Raw genomic sequence first — 19,220 nt, 5'->3', positions numbered from 1 at the left:
GCGGGGAAATCGGCATTTCGGCATAAATTGAAATACGGAATTTATTTAAGATCGAGTCGAGATCAACTGATTATTCATTCACATGCTCTTGTTCTAGTTACCCACTCGTTCGGCTCTTTCTCATTCTCTTTCCCTCCCTCTCCCTTCTGCTTGACTCTTTTCTCGAACCTGTCATCTGCATACGAATTCGATTTCCTTCAATTCCCCGACCCTCTCATTGAAAGCAATCTAATCATTGCCCTTCCTCCCCCTCCCCCGCCTTTCGGAATCATGTCCACCCCATCGGGCGAGAACAACCCTGCGCCCGCAACCACCACCCCAACTGAAAGCGCAAAGACAACCACAACCACAACCACAGAACATGCGCCGTTCACAGAGACACCAGCCCAGCAATCAAAACAAGCAATTGACTCCGACGACGACGAATCAGACCTGGATGAATTAGACGGTAGAGCCCACCACATCCTCTATCCATCTAACCATTTCCTCTCCAAATTAAACTAAATGAAACCTCAACAGACGTTCTCGACGACTTCAAGCCCACCCCCGCACCACCCCCACCCAGCAAACCCAGTAGCGCATCCCAACCCGCGACCGCACCAGTCCCCACCGATTTCGACGAAGATGCCTTCATGAAGCAACTCGAGAAGGACATGGCGAACATGATGGGCCACGCCGCCAAGGAGTCCGGCACCTCCGACGATAAGGGCTTCGAGGATACCATCAACCAGGGTGCGGACGCCTTCACCAAGCAGCTGGAGGAGAGCGGCATTCCGCCCGGTGACTTTATCAAGCAGCTGTTGGCTGATGTCATGGCTGAGGAGGCGGGTGGGGATGGGCCCGCTCGCAGCAGCAGCGGCAGTGGTGGCGGTGGTGGTGGCTCTTCGGCGGGTGGTAATGGGGCTACGCCTGCGGCGGCGTCCCCGGCACCGGAGTCGTTTAATGATGCGATTCAGCAGACGATTAATCGGATGAAGGAGTCTGGGGATAAGGCGACCGCGGCGGCTTCGGAGGATGATGCGGATGATTTGGTGGCGCAGCTGTTGAAGGCGATTGAGGCGGGTGCGGGTGGGGCTGGCGACGATGGGGACCTGTCGAAGATGTTTATGGGCATGATGGAGCAGTTGTCGAATAAGGAGATGCTGTATGAGCCGATGAAGGAGCTGGATGGGAAGTTTGGGCCCTGGTTACTGGAGAATAAGGGCAAAGGGACGATTTCCGCCGAGGATATGGAGCGGTATGAGAAGCAGGCGGGTATCGTGTCGCAGATTGTGGCCAAGTTTGAGGAGAAGGGGTATACGGATGAGGATCCGAAGTGTCGGGAGTATGTGTGGGAGAAGATGCAGGAGGTATGTGTTTTCTGCCATGATCTATTGGAGTTACATGTTTACTGATTCGGTGCAGATGCAAGCTGCGGGAAGTCCGCCAGAAGAACTCGTTACGAACCCATTCGGGGATGAGCTCGGTGGCGGGCCCGGTGGTGTCCCGGAATGCCCCCAGCAATAAAGAGATCTTACAGTAGCATCTCCGTCTATTCATTCATTGTGGTGGTACATCGACTGCATCTGGTGTTGGCATCTTTTGTACTTATATCATTTCGATACCCTATTTATCAGCCGAAATGTCACAAGGCTATCATCTTTCGCTACATTCATATCACAGAAAATTGCAAATTCCGCCGAGTGTCAGTATGTATAAGAAGCAAGACCATAAGTGAGGGTAGCCATACTGTACGTTCTATGAGGATTAGTTAATCAATCCACAAGATATCGGCCTGGAGCTAAGCCAGCGCCGCATGCTACGCTTCTCAATTAGAATGGCCTAGGGCTCAAAGACTCTTGTGGTAAGATGACAATTTAACTCATGAAGTAGGCATGAAAGATCCAACACTCAATTTTCACAATGTGGACATGCAATATATGTACTAGTTGAAATAATACAACACTAACTATTCCTACATGTACACCATACCATTGACAAATACAAAAGCCGTTGCCCCGAAAATTAGTCAAATCTGAGCCGCCAGCGACCAGCCCGAACGCCGTAAAAGTAGCCTACCCCCATATGTATTACCCTGTACCCTATGGATCCTCCCAGGTTGTGTCGAGTTGTCACAATCTGGTGCAATGTTCAACTCGACATATCCATATCCTGACTTAGAGCTCTCTGATCCGCCAAATTCATGAATAGACCCTCGTACTCATCATCACTGAACGATGAACCTGGTTCCTGTGACATGGTCTCACTTTGTTGCTGCGACGGCATCTCTACATCCATATTCTCAAGCAATTCGGTCTCCATTGCCTGTTCCTGCGAGAGATACTCATCCAGGGCCTGGATATCCGCCTCGTCTAATCAATTATCAAGTCAGTCATCCATTTGCCACCCACAACGTGTTATCAAATATCAAAGCCGACTAGAAAATGAGAAGAAAAAAAAAATTACTTACCAAGCATATCATCAGTACCTTCTTCCAAGTCCCTCATATATCCCTGCAAAATCCCGTCTGTTCTCCTCCTCATCGACTCGCCCCACTTCTTCTGTTCGGCTACATGCTCCATCATCACCAACTGCTCGCCCCTGCTCGCAAATCGCGCCTCGTCACGCCCTTGTTTAATCCGATTTAGGAAGACATTGCGTCTCGCTTCGCGCGCCGAGGGCGAAGACGAAGTGGTGTACGATCTGGACGCGTTGCTCAGCGGATTAGAGACAGTGCTCGCGTAGCGTTGAGCATAGGTCGGCGAGGTCTTGGAGCTGAAGGACGCGCTCGCACCCCGTGAAGGTGAAGGAGAGACCGGAGACCCGAAGAAGATGTTTCCAGTCTCTGTGCGTGAGGTGACGGGTGTGTTGGGTTCGTGCTCCGATGCTGGGGAGAAGGGTACCGGGGAGGAGAATGAGTTCATCGGGCGCGTCGAACTGCGAGGGGATAGTGGGGACGAGCGTAGGGGCGCGGTTGCGCACTGAGAGAGACTGAATTGCTGCACGGGGGGAAGTGCAGCGAACATGGTGATGTTGATGGGGAGCGGTTTGCGCGTAAGATGCAGTTAGTGTGTACGGAGGTTCGGAGTATTGGGTGGTTCCTCGGTTCGAAGATAGTGGATATGGAGGTGGCGGTACGCGTTTGATGGATACAATTCAGATATGGTGTCAATGGAGGTGGCTTTCGGGACTTGTCGTGAGGTAAAAAGGTTAGTTGATGGGAATTTATGTGGGGATTTCGAGGTTCTCTGCTTCCAATGTATTCGAGCGCCCGGGTTCTCGAACGCCCAGCCATCTCGTAATGTAAGAAGAGGTGGGCTGGGAACTATTTGTCGATCCGCGAGCGCGTCTCCAACACGGGATCACATGGCACCAGTCCCGATGGGGTTATATTACATTCCTGAGGCTGCAAGGCTGTCCTGTATGAATGGGATATATGGAGCAGTAGTGTATGTATGTACATAAATCCATCAATATCGAACATATCGTATTACATCCCTTGGTTAGGTGCATATTAAATGTCACCTTCCGGAAGATCGCAAACAAGGTCGAACTCCGAGTCGTACGGAATTGTGGTCTGGGCGAATTGTGGAGCTATATTGTTCTCATCGGATGTCGAGGCGCTTGCTGTCGTTTCAGAGGCCATGGTAACAGCTTGTGGCGCTACGCTCGTAGATGATATTGTCGACATGCAATTGTCTATTGGCATATAGTCAGAAACGTTGTCAGTCGCTATCTTTGGAAAAGCGAATGTACTTAATTGATCCTGACAATCCTGAAGGGTGAAGGCCGATGACTTGTTCGCATTGGCCGTCTTAGCTTGAGTTAACAAGCCTCTGCTACTTGACTACCGATCAGGTACAACACCAACCTTCTGACAAGAGTTGAATTTGTTGTTGTAACTGGTGTATGGACTCGTGTTAGATAAGGATTCCACGTGGTACAGTCTATGCATTCATTCATTACCTTCTCGCGGCAGCTGATTCATATTCCGTCTACCAAAGATAAACAGGTTATCATTCAAGCGTAGGAGTGATAACAAATAGGGAAAAAAGGTGAGTTGGTAGTAAGACGTACGAATGTATCGCCATCCACACCGTATGGCCTTTCAGCATCGCCCGTATACGTAACCTAAGCCATTGCACATACACACATCAGTACATCTGAGACGTCGCAGCGAGGGAACTCACAACGGGTGCAGAGCCTCCTAATGTTCCACTAAATGCCTGACCGGATATTCCAGGTATGAGATTCTCGCATCAACCACGATAAGAAGAGTAGTTGAGTAACTACCTGTCGCTTGCCAAGAGAAGCTGGCGCATAAACCAGTCCGACTGGATCCAAGTTGAGCGCGAGAGCGCCAAAGATCAGCAGAGGGAAGTTGATCAACAGTAGTATAGGATGTGCCATGTCGCGGATTGTGACTCTTGTGTGTGGCTATATTCACTTAGATACCAAACATGGTGACTGTCGTGTAATTATATCGATAGGACCAGAGCCCACATTCCCATAATGTTCCGTGTCCAGCACCCGAGGGGATTAGATTGGATTTTCTTTTCGTCGCCGGGTGAATCCTTGCCCATAAGGGAGTGACAACGGCAACAGTGTTATATTAACAGGAGCCCATGCCGTTTCATCTTTTCTACTATATCCACCCAGGGTCCTACACCTAGTGCTTCAGTTCTGAGCGGTACTAAATCAGACACATTCGAGCTACTTTCTGTGGCAATTAAATACATACATATATCAGAGAAAAAGAAAGCTTTTCCGTTTAGTTGGATCCTGAGACCATTCTCCAACCAAGCTATCGAATAGAAAAAGAGAGCGTGAGACGTATCTCGCACTATCTCTATGCAGAATCAGTGCTTCGAGCGGGGGAATCAAAGACAGCAAGCCAACCATGAATGCTAAATAAAAATCGCTGTACGTAGTAAGGAGCGTGATCTCGGAAAGGAATGAAAGACGTTCTATATGAACAGCAATGCAACGAGCAAGGGCATTGGATGCTGCATACAAAAACAAAAGCATACAGCAAGAAAAAAGACCCGATATATCTTCACCCACAAGCGCCAATGATAACTGCGTAATAATCGTACAAACTTTATAGTGTCAAAGTCACTGGATCATCGTATACCATACCCACATTCAAGTGGTGAGGACCAGGTACGATCAAGGGAGGTTTTACAAGTTAAAAAACCACCAAGGATTGACAGAAGCACCTAGCACTTTTAGAAATTAGATGCGGCATTGACAGGACCAGGGTTATGATACTGGTCCAGAGTGCTCTTGAAAGGAGTTCCACCAGCACCGGGACTGGGTGCCTTCTCGCGAGCGCCTGAACCAACAGCAGTACCGCTCATGAGGTCTGTAGCCTCATCATTATCGTGGGCGTTACGCTTGCGTACGTGGAGCCTCCAGGCAACCACACCAAGAGCACCAACCAGGATTGCACCACCAACACCGACGACGACACCAATGATAGTCTTCTTCGAACTAGAGGAAAGCCCCGAGCTCTTAGAGCCCTTGTCCTCCCCGTTCAGTGAAGGAGAGTCGGTCGCGCCTATAGGAGCGGATGAAGTCGTCGTAAGCGTGGTATGCACGGGTGTTCCACTAATAGTCTGAATAGTCGTAAGGGTCTTCACAACGGGGGTTTGGGAGGGTTTCGAGGAACTGTCCGCCGTAGTTTTGGAATCGTTGTTGTTATTGTTATTGTTGTTGTTGTTGTTGTTACTATTCGTTGTCGGACCACTGTTTGTTGAGCTCGTAGTTTTCGATGGGTCCTCAGCCGTGGTTTTAGGAGGGTCTGTTGTGGACGATGACGAGTCTGAAGTTGTCGTGGGGTTAGCTTTAGTATTGGTTGGTTTGGTGTCACTCGTCGTCGAAGAGCTTTCGGTAGTCTCTGAAGAAGAAGAAGACGAGGTTGTGGATGTCGACGACGAAGTAGAGCTCGTGGTCGCCTCCGTTTTGGTATTAGCGGCGTTACCAGAGGTCACGGCATTTCCGGCTGTGGGCTCTACGCTTTGGCCGGAGGTCACAGCCAAAAGGGACAAAGAGTACAAGAGGAACGAAAGACTAGAGACTCGCATGGTGGGCGAGTAAGATAAGGACGAAATCTATGAGAGTTGTCTCGATCCGAGAGTCCAGAGGGGAGACGAAGCGAGAGAAAGGGCGATGCGAACTCGTGACTCCTATGACTGACGGATGCTCCGGAGACTTCCTAGGCGAGCTCGAGGATAGATAGATAGGAGGTGGCAGGAGGGATAAAACGACCGTACGTATCAAGAAGGGGGGGAAAACTGCAGATGCAGGAGGGGTTAACGAAAGACTCGATAGTTATACGTATGGGAGGCACGATGTAGGTACAAGGAGAAAAAACGAGTGTAAGGAGGCGGGATAGAAATGAAAAAGGACTGGAGACGAGAGTGAAGAAAGGGAAGAGCGGCGGTCCCACTGTGACTGGCTCCTTTGGCTAATCAATAGTAATCATACTGTGCGAAGGGCGCTAGTCCTCATTTTCCGATCCCTCTTTTTCTGGTCTTTTTTGCCTTTGTTCCATACCACACACGGCTAGGATTTTACCGAACAGGCGGATCAACGCACCAATACCAGCAAAGATGCCTGATGTGGGTTTAACGCTAGTGTTGGAAACTGGCCAGTCAGTTTGTGAAGTGTGAGACATTCTAGCCAGGAGACGGTCCGTCAACATACTGGATGGGTCTCCTGAGAGAGAAAAGAGAAAAAAAATGGGGCGCTGGGGGTGTGCCTGGCCTCAGACCAGAAAACTAACTCTGCTTGATTCAGCCTATTATTTGCTATCATCCATTCGTCCCAATACAACTGTTCCCTCCGTCACCTGTCACTATTAGGCCGTCGATGGGGTATTTTTCCCCAAGAGACCACCCAAATTGGCCCTACATAACTGGACGATCGGGGGTGAGATGACCGTGAACATTAATTTGATAGATTAATATAAACATTAACACGTTGGAAAAAGTGTGCTATTTTAAGGAACGTTCCACGGTACAAATGCCCAGAAACCACAGGACATCTGTCTGCTGAGTTGTATTGAACCGCTGTAACTGTGCATTGGATGGTTCTTATGTAATGCGACATAGTCCATCTTGATGTTATTGCTATTATTTTATTTTTATTTTTTTGTCTCGTGAAATTCTCGCTTCCCGATGGTTCCAGTCAGTAATAAAATTGAAGGACATTTTTTTCTTGACGGAACATCCTCGGGATTTCTACTCCGTACTTCGTTCTCCGTCGCCCTTCAGGCTCATTTAAATACCTTCGCTGTGCCGGGACTGCCGAACAGGCAAACGCCGATCGTCTTCATTTGAGACATTCAAGCCTTAGCAAATCTTACGAATTAATTGTCGGTCTGTCAACAACTCAAGGATATCATTTTGCTGGATTGCCTGGTCTCGTAAAATCACGATGTAGGGCTTCATCGCCTCTCTGTAGGGCTGTGCACAACTGCATCGTCCAACAACTTTTCCCACAACGCTAGTAGCAGGTGATGGGTTTGAGATTCTGAAGTTCTGGGCCACGACCACCATCATCATTATATTTGTAACTAAATACGGAGCACTTTGCTGTGCGTCATATTCATAATCTTTCAAAGTTCACGGTACGTACTAACATTTACCTGGCGCTAGCGTGCATTAATTAGTAATGTATCCTCGTGGGTATCATCCACATGACTCAATCAATAGTGTAGTGAGTTGAGGGTCAGCAGGGTTCATCATTTTTCTCTCATATTGCTGCGTGATACTTGAGCATCATCAACAGTATTCCAATTGTTGCTCCTGTTTATGTAACCTTCCAACGAGCTTGACCACTGAGGTTCTCTCTCTCTCTCTCTCTCTCTCTCTAGTTTTATACTGTACAGGTATACTAGTGTGTCCAGTTTTATGCCCGGAACTATCCCTGGTCCGGTAGTCTCCGGCTGAGCTGGCTCCGAAGTGCTCTCTGTCCATCCAGGGGACAAAACAAATGACACGAGAGGAACAATGGATTTACAATGGACGTACTCCACAACTATTCCTGGGACAAGCAAATGCGCAACAGACGCATGATGCATAAACGAAGGCGCGCCTTTGATAGATGTCAATGCCTTGTTTCACTTTTCTACGACTTTCAAAATGCCACCTCGGCTCCCTTGCAGTACGCTGACCGTAGGAGTGAGGGAAACGTCTCGCTTGGTTCTTGCAATGCTCCCGGCCCGAGACACGACGTTGACGATGTGCTTTTGTTCGAAAAGGAGCTTGACGGTATCGTTCGTAGGGAGTGAGAACTATGTGGTTCTTACGACTAGTAATACATCTAAGTGGAGAGTATATTTCGGAAACCCGGAAGACTGCGTACCCCCGGCGACAAAAACAATGGGCTATTGGGAATAGGTCCGGATATACTCTCGTTGATCTGGTAAACCCTAGACGTTGTTCTGACTATTAGGCAAAAAGACGAAACCCGACCCTTCTGTTAATACTATCATTAACCACAAGACATAAGGATCTGGTAACATGTTTTTAATCATCCACAGCCCAGGAATGAAAGAAGCAATTTGCCTTAAGAGTCACGGCAAGCGCATGTCCGCGCAAGCTTGTCAGCTATTCCTTTAGGTGCAAGTAGCTGCACCTTCGCCTATGCATATTGGAAACGATTCTCATGAAAGCGCTCAGTTTATATAGCTCTTGCACCAGATAAGCGATGGCATTCAGCATCAAGACAATGGCATCTTCGACAGTACCAGCCTCTTAGCAACTGTGTATGTATGCTCCCAATTTCAAAGCCCAGCCAGACCGCTGACAGAACCAGATGGGCAAAGCGGATGGAGCGGTTGGAGCGGTTGACGTTTTTCTCCGGATGGAATAACGGATGCAACTCACGATGCAGTAGAATTGCATTCCAATTTGCATCCGGTCACACATGCCCTTGAACTCTAATGATGGTGTGCTATCAAGAGGAGAAAAGCCGAGGGAGAGGGAGAGGTTGAATTGGGTATCATTGTAGTCATAATCGTATGTGGAGCTTGTGGAATCATCGAATTGAGCCTATCATCAAAGCTTATTCGGGGGCTTTCCTTTGAGTTGGTCTTTGATCTCTTCCTTGAAGTATGCAATAAACTTGTTTAAACCGTTTCCTAGAAAGATACCATCAGCACCAACTCAACCCACAAACAGCTTGTCCATGGAAGCGTATGAGTGCCATACCGTGATTGTCTATCTTGGTACCTCCAGTTTCTTCGGGAGGTATCCCATGTCTCAGATGTTGGACCTTTTGATGGACTCGTCCGACTAGTCTGTGAAACGTCGGACTGGCCAGCAGCTATACGAAGATATATCAGAGAGATTCGAATGTAGACGGTTGTGTGGAGGTGCATACCCGAGTAGTAAGCCAAACCTGATCGGCGGAGCATGAGTTAGTCTTCGAAGATGGCAATAGAAGGAAAGCTGTTCTGGAACTAGGCGATTACGTACCTCAAAGGTTTGAAGGCAGAACCGCCGAAACACCATCTCGCGACTGGGCTACTAGTACCTAGTCATCAAGCGTAGTACGCAAATGCGTGGAGAATGCTAATGGTAGGCAATGGGCAGCGAGACTCTAGGCCTCGGGAGCTGATGGAAAAACATACAAGGAGTGGGACGAGGAAGGAAGGCGAGGCTTTTGTGCTGTCAGAGGGGAAAAGAAAAGAAAGACCAGACAAGCCTTGAGCTGTGCCGCAACAGATGACGTCCAGCCAGTCAGACAAGACCATTTCAGTCCACCAGCCAATTAATTTTCTAGCAAATAAAATACCAGGAGTCGTTGAATTATCTAATTATGAAGAGTGGAATATGTCGCGAATGTGTTATCATTACTTCCCTTGGATAGATATATGGGCCTGATCGTCTTGTAAAGAAATTTTTTTTTTTTTTTTTTTTTTTTTAGAAAATTCCATACTCCTATACATCTATTAAATTTTAATTTGATCGTGGTTTCCTATATTTTCCTTTTATTGTATTTCATTTTTTTTTTGTTTTCTTTCTATCTTTCCTTGAATTCCAAGATTCTTACCTTGTTTCAGTTTCAACTTCTTTCCAATTAATTTATTGCATCACAGTCTGTACGATTCCATTCTTGTTGAACCCCTGCCCATGATCCCTTTTTTCTTTTCATTCTTCAACTGCTCTAATCATTCACCGAACTGGTTGTATTGATTGATCTTCTCTATTCCCGTCTATTCTTCTTCTTCTCTTAAATAATACTGGACTGCTGGCACGTCCTTCCAAAGTATAGAAGTGCGGGGGGTATTTTTTTTTGGGTCTCCTTTATACAACTTGACACATTTAATATCTTTGTTAATTTTTTTTCTCCCTCCCCCTCCTGCTATATTAACGTGCTGTGACATCTTGCGGTTGAATTCTATTCGATTGCGCCCACGGTGTTATTCTTTCTGTCTTCATCCGTTTATTTTCCTTTTGAGTTTCAACGCTGTTGGCCACCGACTTCGCCGGCTTCCACCCACTAAGATTTGGCAGCGATTTGTTCCGGTGAGATCCAAAAATCTGGCCAAGCAAATTACAACGAGGGGCAGCTTCCACAGCTGTCCCGATCTGTCCACGCTACAGATATCATCCCTGCCACAACCCGCGAACGACGATCCGTCCAGCATTGAGGGGAAACTTGTTACTGCACCACCTTCCCGCTCTACCTCGCCCGACGCCTTGAGCCTCCGCTCTGGATCCCGAAAGCTTGTGTCGACTAAGAAGCGGGTCTCAAGAAAGGCGCGCGGCGTCCTAGGCAAGGTTCGGGCCTTCCAAAGGATCGCTGCGGCCAAAATGGCACATCCCACCATCAAGATTGACACAAGCGTCCAAGCGACCAAGCGCGCTCTCCCCGAGGACAACGAAAGCTTCGAGATTTTGGATGGCCCCGATCAGGATGACCCGGGCCTGGAAGCTGGAGATACGGAATCTGTACCACCCTTTCTTTGCCAGTCGGTCTTAGGTATGTTGTTACCTCTACTCCGGTTGCCCGTTGGTCATGTTCACGTAGAGCTAATGCATGGGTTGTTTCGTTCTCTAGAAATCCACCAAAAATTCGAGGAACTAGAATGGATGCAACGAGCACGTCTCGCGGAAGGGATGTTAGCCAATGATCCTTCGCATCGTTGGGCGTTGGAGGTCGAGCCGGAGGTTAAGGCAAGAAACCGATATCTGAATGTGCAGGCGTGGGCGAACTCTCGTGTTCATCTCCGAGTAAATGATGGCGAGTGTGATTTCATTAATGCCTCGCCGATCGCTCTGACGGATTCCGTATCCCAGGAGGAGAGAAGGTATATCGCGACACAGGTAAGCATGGTGCGTTATCGCAGCTAGGGACGCTCTCTAACATTTCTATTCCAGGGACCGAAAGTAGGGAATATCTCTCACTTCTGGCATATGGTTTTCCATGAAACGAAGGAAGTCGGTGTCATCGTAATGCTGACGCAAACGTTCGAGTCCGGTCGAGAAAAATGCTCCCAGTATTTCCCACTCAACGCCGATAATCCTTTGATACTTCTGCGAGAAAACGAGAGTGACCCATTTGTGAGCAACGAGAACCACCAAATCAGGGAAGAAAACATTGTGGGTCAGGTTGCGCTGTTAGAGACCACTTTTGACGAGAGCTCTCGCTCCGAAATCCGCAAATTGCGACTCACTCTGGGTATGGAGTCAAAGGTAGTTTGGCATTACCTCTTTGCTGGTTGGGCGGATTATTCCAAGCCCGAAGGCGACGACCGTAGCGCACTTCTTCATTTGATTGAGCAGTCAGGTGCCAAGAGCTCCCCAGATAACCCACGCATCGTGCATTGTAGTGCTGGTGTTGGCCGAACAGGCACTTTCATTGCCCTCGATCACCTTCTCCTGGAGCTACAGTCAGGCCAATTATTGCAAGTGACTGGCCCAGATGTTGACCCGGTCTTTGAAACGGTCAATCAAATGCGCGAGCAGAGAATGATGATGGTGTATAATGAGATGCAGCTTCAATTTATTTACGAAGTCTTGCGCGAGCAGACTGATCGGAAGCTTGGAAAGGCCCCTGAAACTATCGGGCGCAAATCCGATGAGCGGTCATCGAAAATGGCCAAATTATCTACCGAGATCGATTACCTGCCCTCCTCCAAACCAGAGTTAGAGCCTGTTCCTGATCGTACCTTCACACCAACTAGAAGCTGGTCGGGGACCCCAGAAGTCTCTGATAATGAATAACGGCTTTCCTTTCTTTAGTTCCGTCGCATTGCGGACAAGCTATCAGAGCACGGCAGAGCCCTTACTTTTTTTTTCCGCTCTTATTTTTATCACCATATATATAGTTCTCTTAATAGCTTTGTCATCTGTTCCACGAGTTGCATCATTCACGACGAACCATGAGGACCTGATTTGCATTCGGCTTCGCGCCTTTTTTATGCTCTATCGCATGACATTTTACCATGTTTGAATATCAACTTTACGATACTTATGGTTTTCCTTGTGTGTTTGCTAGGAGTCCTGTAATACTCTCCTACCTGGGGGTATTGCTATCACTGTTCAGTTCCATTTTACAAGGTCCTGAGAATCCTACATCAAATGCTTCCAGCTTGTGTTTCTCACTATTTTCTTTCCTTGTATGGGTTCTACCCGGTTGTACGGATTTCGCATGAAAATGGTGCAAGTGTAAGAATAACAGGATTCTGTTTTAAACGATATTTTGCTTCATATGCTAGAGAGCGCAAACCTTTCCCCCCTTATTAACAACGCCGGAAGTCCCTGAAAAGAACACGCCAGAAAGCCAGACCGTAGTGTATGAAGAGGGATAACAAATACACAAAAACGGAGTAGTCGAGTTTAAAATCGTAAAGAAGGTTATATTCTGCAGAGCAGTCATCAAACAAGCTAAGCAACATAGCAATCAGGCTTAGGATATTGTGTAGAGGGCAACGTTAAATGTGACGGGTGATTTGGGTAGAACAGGTCAGCCATGAGGGAGAAGGGATAAAATAGTGATGCGGGTGATATTGGTAAGATAACAATGGCGTTCAGTTTCTTTTCCCTCCGTCAGAGGGATGAGGTTATATTTTGTGGCGAATAGATTAGATCCCCGATGTGGATCGAATCAGTCATTTCGTTTCTTCCCCTCTCCTTTGGCACCTTGGAGGGCAGGAGGGGAAGTTTTCGGGCCCTCCCCCGTTAAAGCAGCAGGCTCATCCGCGCCGTCGTCCGAGTCCCAGTTATCGACGGCATTCTCATCCCAATTGTCGACCTCCCGTTCCAGATTCGTGACTCCTGTTTCCTGAGGCCCTAAACACTCATGGTCATGGTCGGTCTCAGCATGTCCCGGGCCGACGCCCAGCTCAACATCGTCGTCGGCACCATCTCCAAGGGCTCCAAAGCGAGCTTTACGCCGCCGGTCTAGCATCCGCCGGTGGTACCAACTGCACAAGCCGACTGCGCCGAGACTGCCGACGATGTTGGCGAGGAGGTCAAACGGGTCGAACGAACGACCATTGGGGAGGATTCCTTGGACGATCTCGGAGCCAATTCCCAGGACGACGGTGCAGACGATTAGGGTCAATTGCAGCGTGCGTCGGCGGGTGGTATCGGGGATCCAGTAGAAGATGAGAGATAGCAAGAAGAATGTCACGACATGGAGAAACTTGTCATTGGGTTGTAGTTGCGATGGAACGCTTGGGGATGCACTGTGGGGTAACAGGCCGATATAGGCAGCCAATATTAAGAGGAAGATGAAGGCGCCTGCGGAGTTAGATAAGTCAGTAGGTGGTGATGTATGATGACATTCGATTTGGCGTTGCTTAAGAACGGGGAAGTAGATAGTATTCTTGTCAGTGAAACAGACACCAAGGGAGTTGACATACCCGCAAAAGGATAGCGGATCCGCATGATGGAATTGTGGTGGGTGGGGAAGCGTGGGAAGAGAAGTTGTCGCAGAGAAAAAGAGTGGTGATGATGATTCCGGGTGCGTCATGTGCTTTAACTAGGAAGACCATCGGATCAGGTACAATAGATTGAATCCTAGTACTTTCTTTTGAAATTCATTGTCCCCGACATTTAATCCCCATCTATAGTCCCAAGCCTGTGGTGTGTTCACAGACTACAATATTAATTCTTTTCATAAAAATAATATATTCAAAATCATACACGGACTGTCAAGAACAAGTACATTTACTTAAATGCCTTCTCTTGTCTAGAACTGCGCGGTTGGTCTGAAGACTGCGGCGGCCGTTCCGCCTTCACGGGATCGACTTCACCTCATCCGTTCGCGCAAAGACCCTCATACAGAAGCTGTTCACTTCCTCATCAAAGTCTCCGCCCGTTCCATCGTTTTTGGGCCGGAGATTATCTTCTCTCGCTTCTTTGAACCTCTGAGTTTGTCTCTATGTTTTTTTCCGTCACTCAAGCCGCCCCATTGCTACCTCTCCGCACCTGATTTTAACCGTGGAGAAACAAGCCCCCTCGCCCGCCCCAGAACCGGGGTTTTGGAGCGAGTATGTCGCTCGGACACCACCACGCCTGGCTGCCACCGGGACATCTTCGGCCTCCCGATGATCATCACGATTCACGGTCAATCAATGGCTACTCGAAATCATATTCCGTCCCCAGGACGCCCCAAATGCGCGCCTCGGTTGATGCCGATGGTTCTCACGCGGGCAATCTGATATCGGAGGCTGATATGGCGACGGAGGAAGACCCACGCATTGCTATATTTCGCGACCTATACAGAAGCAGCGAGGCGAAAATCAACAGTCTATTTTCCGGTCAGAAAAATGTGGAAGACCTCATCAGCGCCGCTGTCGCGGACGCTGATGAGTCCGACACTAAGAATGACCGCGCTGATCAACCCGCACCGCCTCCGGCCCACGCTAAGAAACCCGCGAGAAAGCTAGATGATGATGACTACGACGACTATGACGACGATGATGAGGAGGATGCTGGAGACGCGCCAAAACCCAAGCCTCTCACCCCTTCCCAGGAATCTAATGCTGCCCCTCCCTTGAGTCGCTATACGAGCGGTACGACTTCGGTGGGAGGTGATGTCCCGAAAGAGACGAAGAAGGAGTCATTGGAAGATATCCGGAAGAAGTTGGAGGAAGATAAGAAGGCAACGGAGGAAGCTGCGAAGAGAAGCTTTCATACCATATTCTATACATTAGAAAATGACCGAGATGCCATGCTGGATCAGCAGCGCCTAGAAGAATCTGAACGCCAGGTCGAGGCTGAAATGTCAAGCCAGGCCAATTCTGGCAATAATGCGACTTCAGCGTCAAACGGTTACGGCTCTTTGAGCAATGCGAATCTTGGCGCTTCGAGTCTGACATTGAAGAACCTTATTGCGAGGATCGATATGAAGCGGACAATGGTGCAAGCCTCAGATGCGGAACTTCGAAGCTTGATGAGCGAGGTCCGAAAGAACCGCAGTAAATGGGCCAGCGAGGATAAAATTGGACAGGAAGAGCTTTACGAAGCTGCGGAGAAAGTCCTCAGCGAGCTTAAAGCGATGACGGAGCATTCAAGTGCATTCTTGACTCGCGTGAATAAACGAGATGCTCCTGATTATTATACCAGTATGATACACCCTTTGCATCAAGGCGCGCCCCTGTACTAATTTATTCTGCAGTCATCAAGCATCCCATGGACCTGGGAACAATGACAAAAAAGCTGAAAGCTCTGCAATATAAGTCGAAGCAGGAATTTGTTGATGATCTTATCTTGATCTGGTCCAACTGTTTCAAGTATAACACAAATCCGGACCACTTTCTGCGCAAGCATGCCTTGTACATGAAAAAGGAGACGGAGAAGCTTGTTCCTCTTATCCCAGAGATTGTAATCAGAGATCGTGCCGAAGTTGAAGCAGAGGAGCGTAGACTTCAGCTTGCGGAGATGGACGGTGCTGAAGAGAGTGATGACGAGCCTATTATGTCGTCAAGAGGCAGGAAAGCCCCTGGAAAATCGTCGTCCAAGAAGGGTGCTGCTCCAGCTCGAAATACTCCCAGCGGATCCGAACCCCCTGCAGGTTCATCCTCCCAACCGCCCGCGCCCGCACGCGCGGACTCTGATGTTCCTGCTGACGGGGCCCAAAACGGTTTCGCGACACCACCGCCCGGGACACAGACACCTTCAGATCCTGCCGGTGCTGCAGCCGGTGTCTCTGGAAGCAATGGTGACTCAATGGAGATCGATGGGTTAGCGCCATCGACCAATGCACTTAGTGCTTTATCAGTCCCAGGCGTGGAGGCTGAGGATCCTGAATATAAGGTCTGGAAGCAAGTTACAAAAAAAGATCGGGCTCTGATCGCCGCAGAGAGGCACCGCTTGTTCAAAGGCGACAGGCTAAACTCGGACGAACCAGCTTTATTACGGACTAAAGCTGGTATGAGAAGATGGCTAAGAAATCAAAAACAAATCAATGCGGAAGATGGCAAGTTTAACGAGTCAAGTACGCAAGCCATGGAGCCTGGCCCTGCCGGTGGAACTCTTGCCGAAGGCATTGAGGTTGACGAGGATAAAGTCATTCCTGATTATTATGATGTTATGTCAGGTGTTCCTGATCTACCTGGACAACTATTGTGGAGGGAAGATTCTGATGGCAATATCGTTGATGCTTCCGAAGAGTTCTTGAGGGTTCTGTCGAAAGGTTCATTCACTCAACCAGATAGCAAACTCTCTCGGAAAATGGATGCGAACATGCGGCAAATGCAGGAAACTCGCAAGATTTGCTCTAAAATTGGCATTGTCAAGCAGATGCAGTTGCAGTCTCAGGTATGTTTTTCTTGCTCTTTGTCAGCGGTTGCTGGTATTCTAACGCATTCTGTAGATGTACCAGAACCAGTTCCAAAAATATCAACCGGAACCATTTGTTGAGCAAGATGTCCCGCCTCATGTGATGAATGATGGAGGGCCTATTGTTTCTCCATGGGTTTGCAAGGCAGCTTTGCAGCGCTCCGTTGCAAAAATCTTCTATCATACCGGGTTTGAGGAGTATCAGCCGTCAGCTCTCGATGCTGTTACTGATATCGCCTCTGATTTCTTTCAGAAGATAGGAGAAACTTTCAAATCCTATATTGAAGCCCCCAAAGTCCCTACTGGCGATTCGACTGAGCTTACATGTTCAAACAATCAGTGGAAAAAGGCATATACGGAACCGGAAATTGTGCTCCACACTTTGAACTCTGTCGGTATTGGCGTTGAGGATATTGAGTCCTATATTAAAGATGACGTGGAACGACTGGGAACGAAGCTTGCTACTGTTCATGACCGCCTGAGGTCTTTGCTCTCAGAGCTTCTGCGACCTGCTCTTGCCGATGGGGGCGAAGATGGGTCTAATGCATTCGCAGATGGAAGTGAACAGTTCGTCGGCGGTGACTTCGCTGAGGATATTGACGAAGATTTCTTCGGGTTCAAGGAGCTCGGTTTGGATAAAGAATTCGGCTTGGCTACTCTTAGTGTACCTCTCCATCTCCTCCAAAACAGGATGTACAACGCCGCCCAGGCTCAAAATACAAGGTACGTCAGTCCGTTCTCGGATGGATCGTTGATACTCATTATCTTTCAGTGCTACTCAGGCCGTCACTCTTTTCCCGCCCCCCCCTTCATACCCACGCATCACATCAGAAACGTTGCCGTCACAAATCGGGTTGGTCCAAGAGTTTTTCGGTACTAAGTTGCAAGCAAGCAACAATGAGGGCTTGGTTGAAGACCTCGAATTACCACCGAAGCAAAGGCCAATGGCTGCCAAGCCTCGTCTTCCAGCCTCTGGCAAGATTCCGCCACCCTCTGCCCCGTCGGGGCCGACTACCAGTCCCCAAAAGCGACCACTTCCTCAGACAGCCCCTGGTCAACAAATAAACGCTGTTAAGCCTGGTACCTCCGAACCCAGCAAAAAGAAGGCCAAGAAGAACAGTGGCGTGGCCCTGGAAGCTCCTGGCTCGATTGCCGACGGGGACGAAGCTACAGCGAACTTGGATGGTACCAAGTCTTCTGATGACCCGGCATTGGCTGCTCTGAACTCCAGGGACTCTGCCACTACCGAGTCTAGCAACGTTAAGAACGGACTAGATAGTTCGGTCATGTCAGACATTGCTGCCGTAAGGGAACGCGGTGATTCTAACGTTGACCTGAATAAAAGCGGCACCAGTACGGCCCTGACAAACGGAACCGCGGGTGAAGCGTCATGAAGCGCCGCGCCGGCCCTATCCGCTGTGTTTCTGGAGCTATGTTTATTCTCTTTCAAGTATTCTACAATCCCTTTGTCACACCCTATTCTTCATGTTTCGCTTTTATCTAAATTCTTTAGTGCATGAATACCCGGCATTTCTGATTGGACAGGTGAAATCACTTTCTTAGGCATGAAATAGACAATGACACGACTTTGCGCCAAAGATGAGTTTTCGAGGTTTTGGAGGACTCCCATCGGCAGTGTTTCCTCCGTTTCCTTTCCCCAGTCCCATCCTTGATCTATCTGCATTTGGGACCGGAGCTGCAACAAAGAAAGAAAAAAAAAAGCCCCTCCGAAAAGAAAAGAGATCAGGCGATTTTATGGAACGGCGCAGCATAGCATGGGTTTTGGAGGGAATAACAAAACAGCACAGCAACTCACGCATTTTCTGTACCAGCTGGACCTAATTTTTGTCACATCTTCCCTTCTTTCATTTTGAGACAACGGGTGCACCCAGAGCGGCAGTCAATTAGTTTTTACCAAATCGTTCATATCTATCTGGCCATCTCTGTTTGTCTCCTTTTTTTATTTGTACTTTTGGTGACCCGTCTTCTATTCTTGCTAACCTCTATACCATGTACTCGTGTGCTGATATATGTGTGCGCAGTGTTTCTGCCTTTTTATTTGGAGTCCATTCTCATTCCTCTTCTCTTTCACCTGCTTGCTCGTTCATGCCATGTCTCTGTTTCTCTCTTGCTGTTCTGCTTTACTGGTTCCATTCATCACTGATGTATTATCCGCCTCCTTATCCTGTTCCTCTATACAGAGATCAATACTCGCACGGTACATAACTTTACCTGGAATAAAGACCTCAATATCTTATATGCTTGACCAAGCCGCACGATAAAACCAAGCTTGTTGGAACAACTAACAGTCATGTACTACTTCTTCTGGGGAAGATTTGACACCGTCCTCGGCTCGTTTAGCAATAACACCGCAAAATGTAGTATACGAGATGCATCGTGGCTATTCCCTTATGTTTTATGGACGTCTAGTAATGG

At 48.3% G+C, this 19,220-nt stretch overlaps 11 protein-coding genes across 11 annotated transcripts; 4 read left to right on the top strand and 7 right to left on the bottom strand.

Moving 5' to 3' along the window:
* Window positions 1-16: 16 nt before the first annotated feature.
* On the top strand, window positions 17-1,966 carry pex19 (putative peroxisomal membrane protein receptor Pex19). Its single transcript, XM_032039301.1, has 3 exons — window positions 17-448; window positions 520-1,349; window positions 1,405-1,966. Exons 1-3 carry the CDS (start codon window positions 271-273, stop codon window positions 1,504-1,506), a joined length of 1,110 nt encoding a protein of 369 aa, XP_031895396.1. The 5' UTR covers window positions 17-270; the 3' UTR covers window positions 1,507-1,966.
* A 1-nt stretch (window position 1,967) lies between these two features.
* On the bottom strand, window positions 1,968-3,249 carry BDW43DRAFT_213405 (uncharacterized protein). Its single transcript, XM_032039299.1, has 2 exons — window positions 2,450-3,249; window positions 1,968-2,351 (listed from the first exon to the last, which is right to left on the bottom strand). Exons 1-2 carry the CDS (start codon window positions 3,003-3,005, stop codon window positions 2,131-2,133), a joined length of 777 nt encoding a protein of 258 aa, XP_031895395.1. The 5' UTR covers window positions 3,006-3,249; the 3' UTR covers window positions 1,968-2,130.
* Window positions 3,250-4,528, bottom strand: BDW43DRAFT_213404 (uncharacterized protein). The gene is made up of 6 exons (XM_032039298.1): window positions 4,273-4,528; window positions 4,057-4,110; window positions 3,946-3,974; window positions 3,851-3,881; window positions 3,736-3,793; window positions 3,250-3,678 (listed from the first exon to the last, which is right to left on the bottom strand). The coding sequence occupies exons 1-6, from the start codon at window positions 4,387-4,389 to the stop codon at window positions 3,494-3,496; spliced, it is 474 nt and encodes a 157-aa protein (XP_031895394.1). The 5' UTR covers window positions 4,390-4,528; the 3' UTR covers window positions 3,250-3,493.
* Window positions 4,529-5,125, bottom strand: BDW43DRAFT_213474 (uncharacterized protein). Its single transcript, XM_032039300.1, has 2 exons — window positions 4,721-5,125; window positions 4,529-4,662 (listed from the first exon to the last, which is right to left on the bottom strand). Exon 1 carries the CDS (start codon window positions 5,005-5,007, stop codon window positions 4,726-4,728), a length of 282 nt encoding a protein of 93 aa, XP_031895393.1. The 5' UTR covers window positions 5,008-5,125; the 3' UTR covers window positions 4,529-4,662; window positions 4,721-4,725.
* Window positions 5,108-6,273, bottom strand: midA (putative cell wall protein). The gene has a single exon (XM_032039296.1). It carries the CDS (start codon window positions 6,063-6,065, stop codon window positions 5,208-5,210), a length of 858 nt encoding a protein of 285 aa, XP_031895392.1. The 5' UTR covers window positions 6,066-6,273; the 3' UTR covers window positions 5,108-5,207.
* A 2,710-nt stretch (window positions 6,274-8,983) lies between these two features.
* BDW43DRAFT_213386 (uncharacterized protein) lies at window positions 8,984-9,659 on the bottom strand. The gene is made up of 4 exons (XM_032039297.1): window positions 9,465-9,659; window positions 9,370-9,387; window positions 9,198-9,312; window positions 8,984-9,127 (listed from the first exon to the last, which is right to left on the bottom strand). Exons 1-4 carry the CDS (start codon window positions 9,498-9,500, stop codon window positions 9,045-9,047), a joined length of 252 nt encoding a protein of 83 aa, XP_031895391.1. The 5' UTR covers window positions 9,501-9,659; the 3' UTR covers window positions 8,984-9,044.
* A 203-nt stretch (window positions 9,660-9,862) lies between these two features.
* On the top strand, window positions 9,863-12,218 carry ptpB (tyrosine protein phosphatase PTP1; the record flags this gene model as incomplete). The annotated part of the gene is made up of 5 exons (XM_032045475.1): window positions 9,863-9,879; window positions 10,259-10,324; window positions 10,562-10,974; window positions 11,053-11,318; window positions 11,373-12,218. 5 exons carry the CDS (start codon window positions 9,863-9,865, stop codon window positions 12,216-12,218), a joined length of 1,608 nt encoding a protein of 535 aa, XP_031895390.1.
* Window positions 12,219-12,269: 51 nt separating this feature from the next.
* Window positions 12,270-12,693, top strand: BDW43DRAFT_290749 (uncharacterized protein). The gene has a single exon (XM_032043551.1). It carries the CDS (start codon window positions 12,440-12,442, stop codon window positions 12,647-12,649), a length of 210 nt encoding a protein of 69 aa, XP_031895389.1. The 5' UTR covers window positions 12,270-12,439; the 3' UTR covers window positions 12,650-12,693.
* On the bottom strand, window positions 12,694-14,092 carry BDW43DRAFT_290748 (VanZ family protein). The gene is made up of 2 exons (XM_032043550.1): window positions 13,862-14,092; window positions 12,694-13,739 (listed from the first exon to the last, which is right to left on the bottom strand). Exons 1-2 carry the CDS (start codon window positions 13,884-13,886, stop codon window positions 13,102-13,104), a joined length of 663 nt encoding a protein of 220 aa, XP_031895388.1. The 5' UTR covers window positions 13,887-14,092; the 3' UTR covers window positions 12,694-13,101.
* A 140-nt stretch (window positions 14,093-14,232) lies between these two features.
* On the top strand, window positions 14,233-18,261 carry BDW43DRAFT_213338 (SAGA histone acetyltransferase complex subunit SPT7). Its single transcript, XM_032039294.1, has 4 exons — window positions 14,233-15,568; window positions 15,622-16,763; window positions 16,819-17,507; window positions 17,557-18,261. The coding sequence occupies exons 1-4, from the start codon at window positions 14,494-14,496 to the stop codon at window positions 18,176-18,178; spliced, it is 3,528 nt and encodes a 1,175-aa protein (XP_031895387.1). The 5' UTR covers window positions 14,233-14,493; the 3' UTR covers window positions 18,179-18,261.
* On the bottom strand, window positions 18,262-18,712 carry BDW43DRAFT_213339 (uncharacterized protein). The gene has a single exon (XM_032039295.1). It carries the CDS (start codon window positions 18,602-18,604, stop codon window positions 18,344-18,346), a length of 261 nt encoding a protein of 86 aa, XP_031895386.1. The 5' UTR covers window positions 18,605-18,712; the 3' UTR covers window positions 18,262-18,343.
* Between the last annotated feature and the right edge of the window lie 508 nt (window positions 18,713-19,220).

This window comes from Aspergillus alliaceus, assembly GCF_009176365.1.
Source record: "Aspergillus alliaceus strain CBS 536.65 unplaced genomic scaffold BDW43scaffold_63, whole genome shotgun sequence".
NCBI lineage: Eukaryota > Fungi > Ascomycota > Eurotiomycetes > Eurotiales > Aspergillaceae > Aspergillus > Aspergillus alliaceus.
Note: the sequence above shows the minus strand (reverse complement) of the source record. Positions and strands in the feature narration are given on the sequence as shown.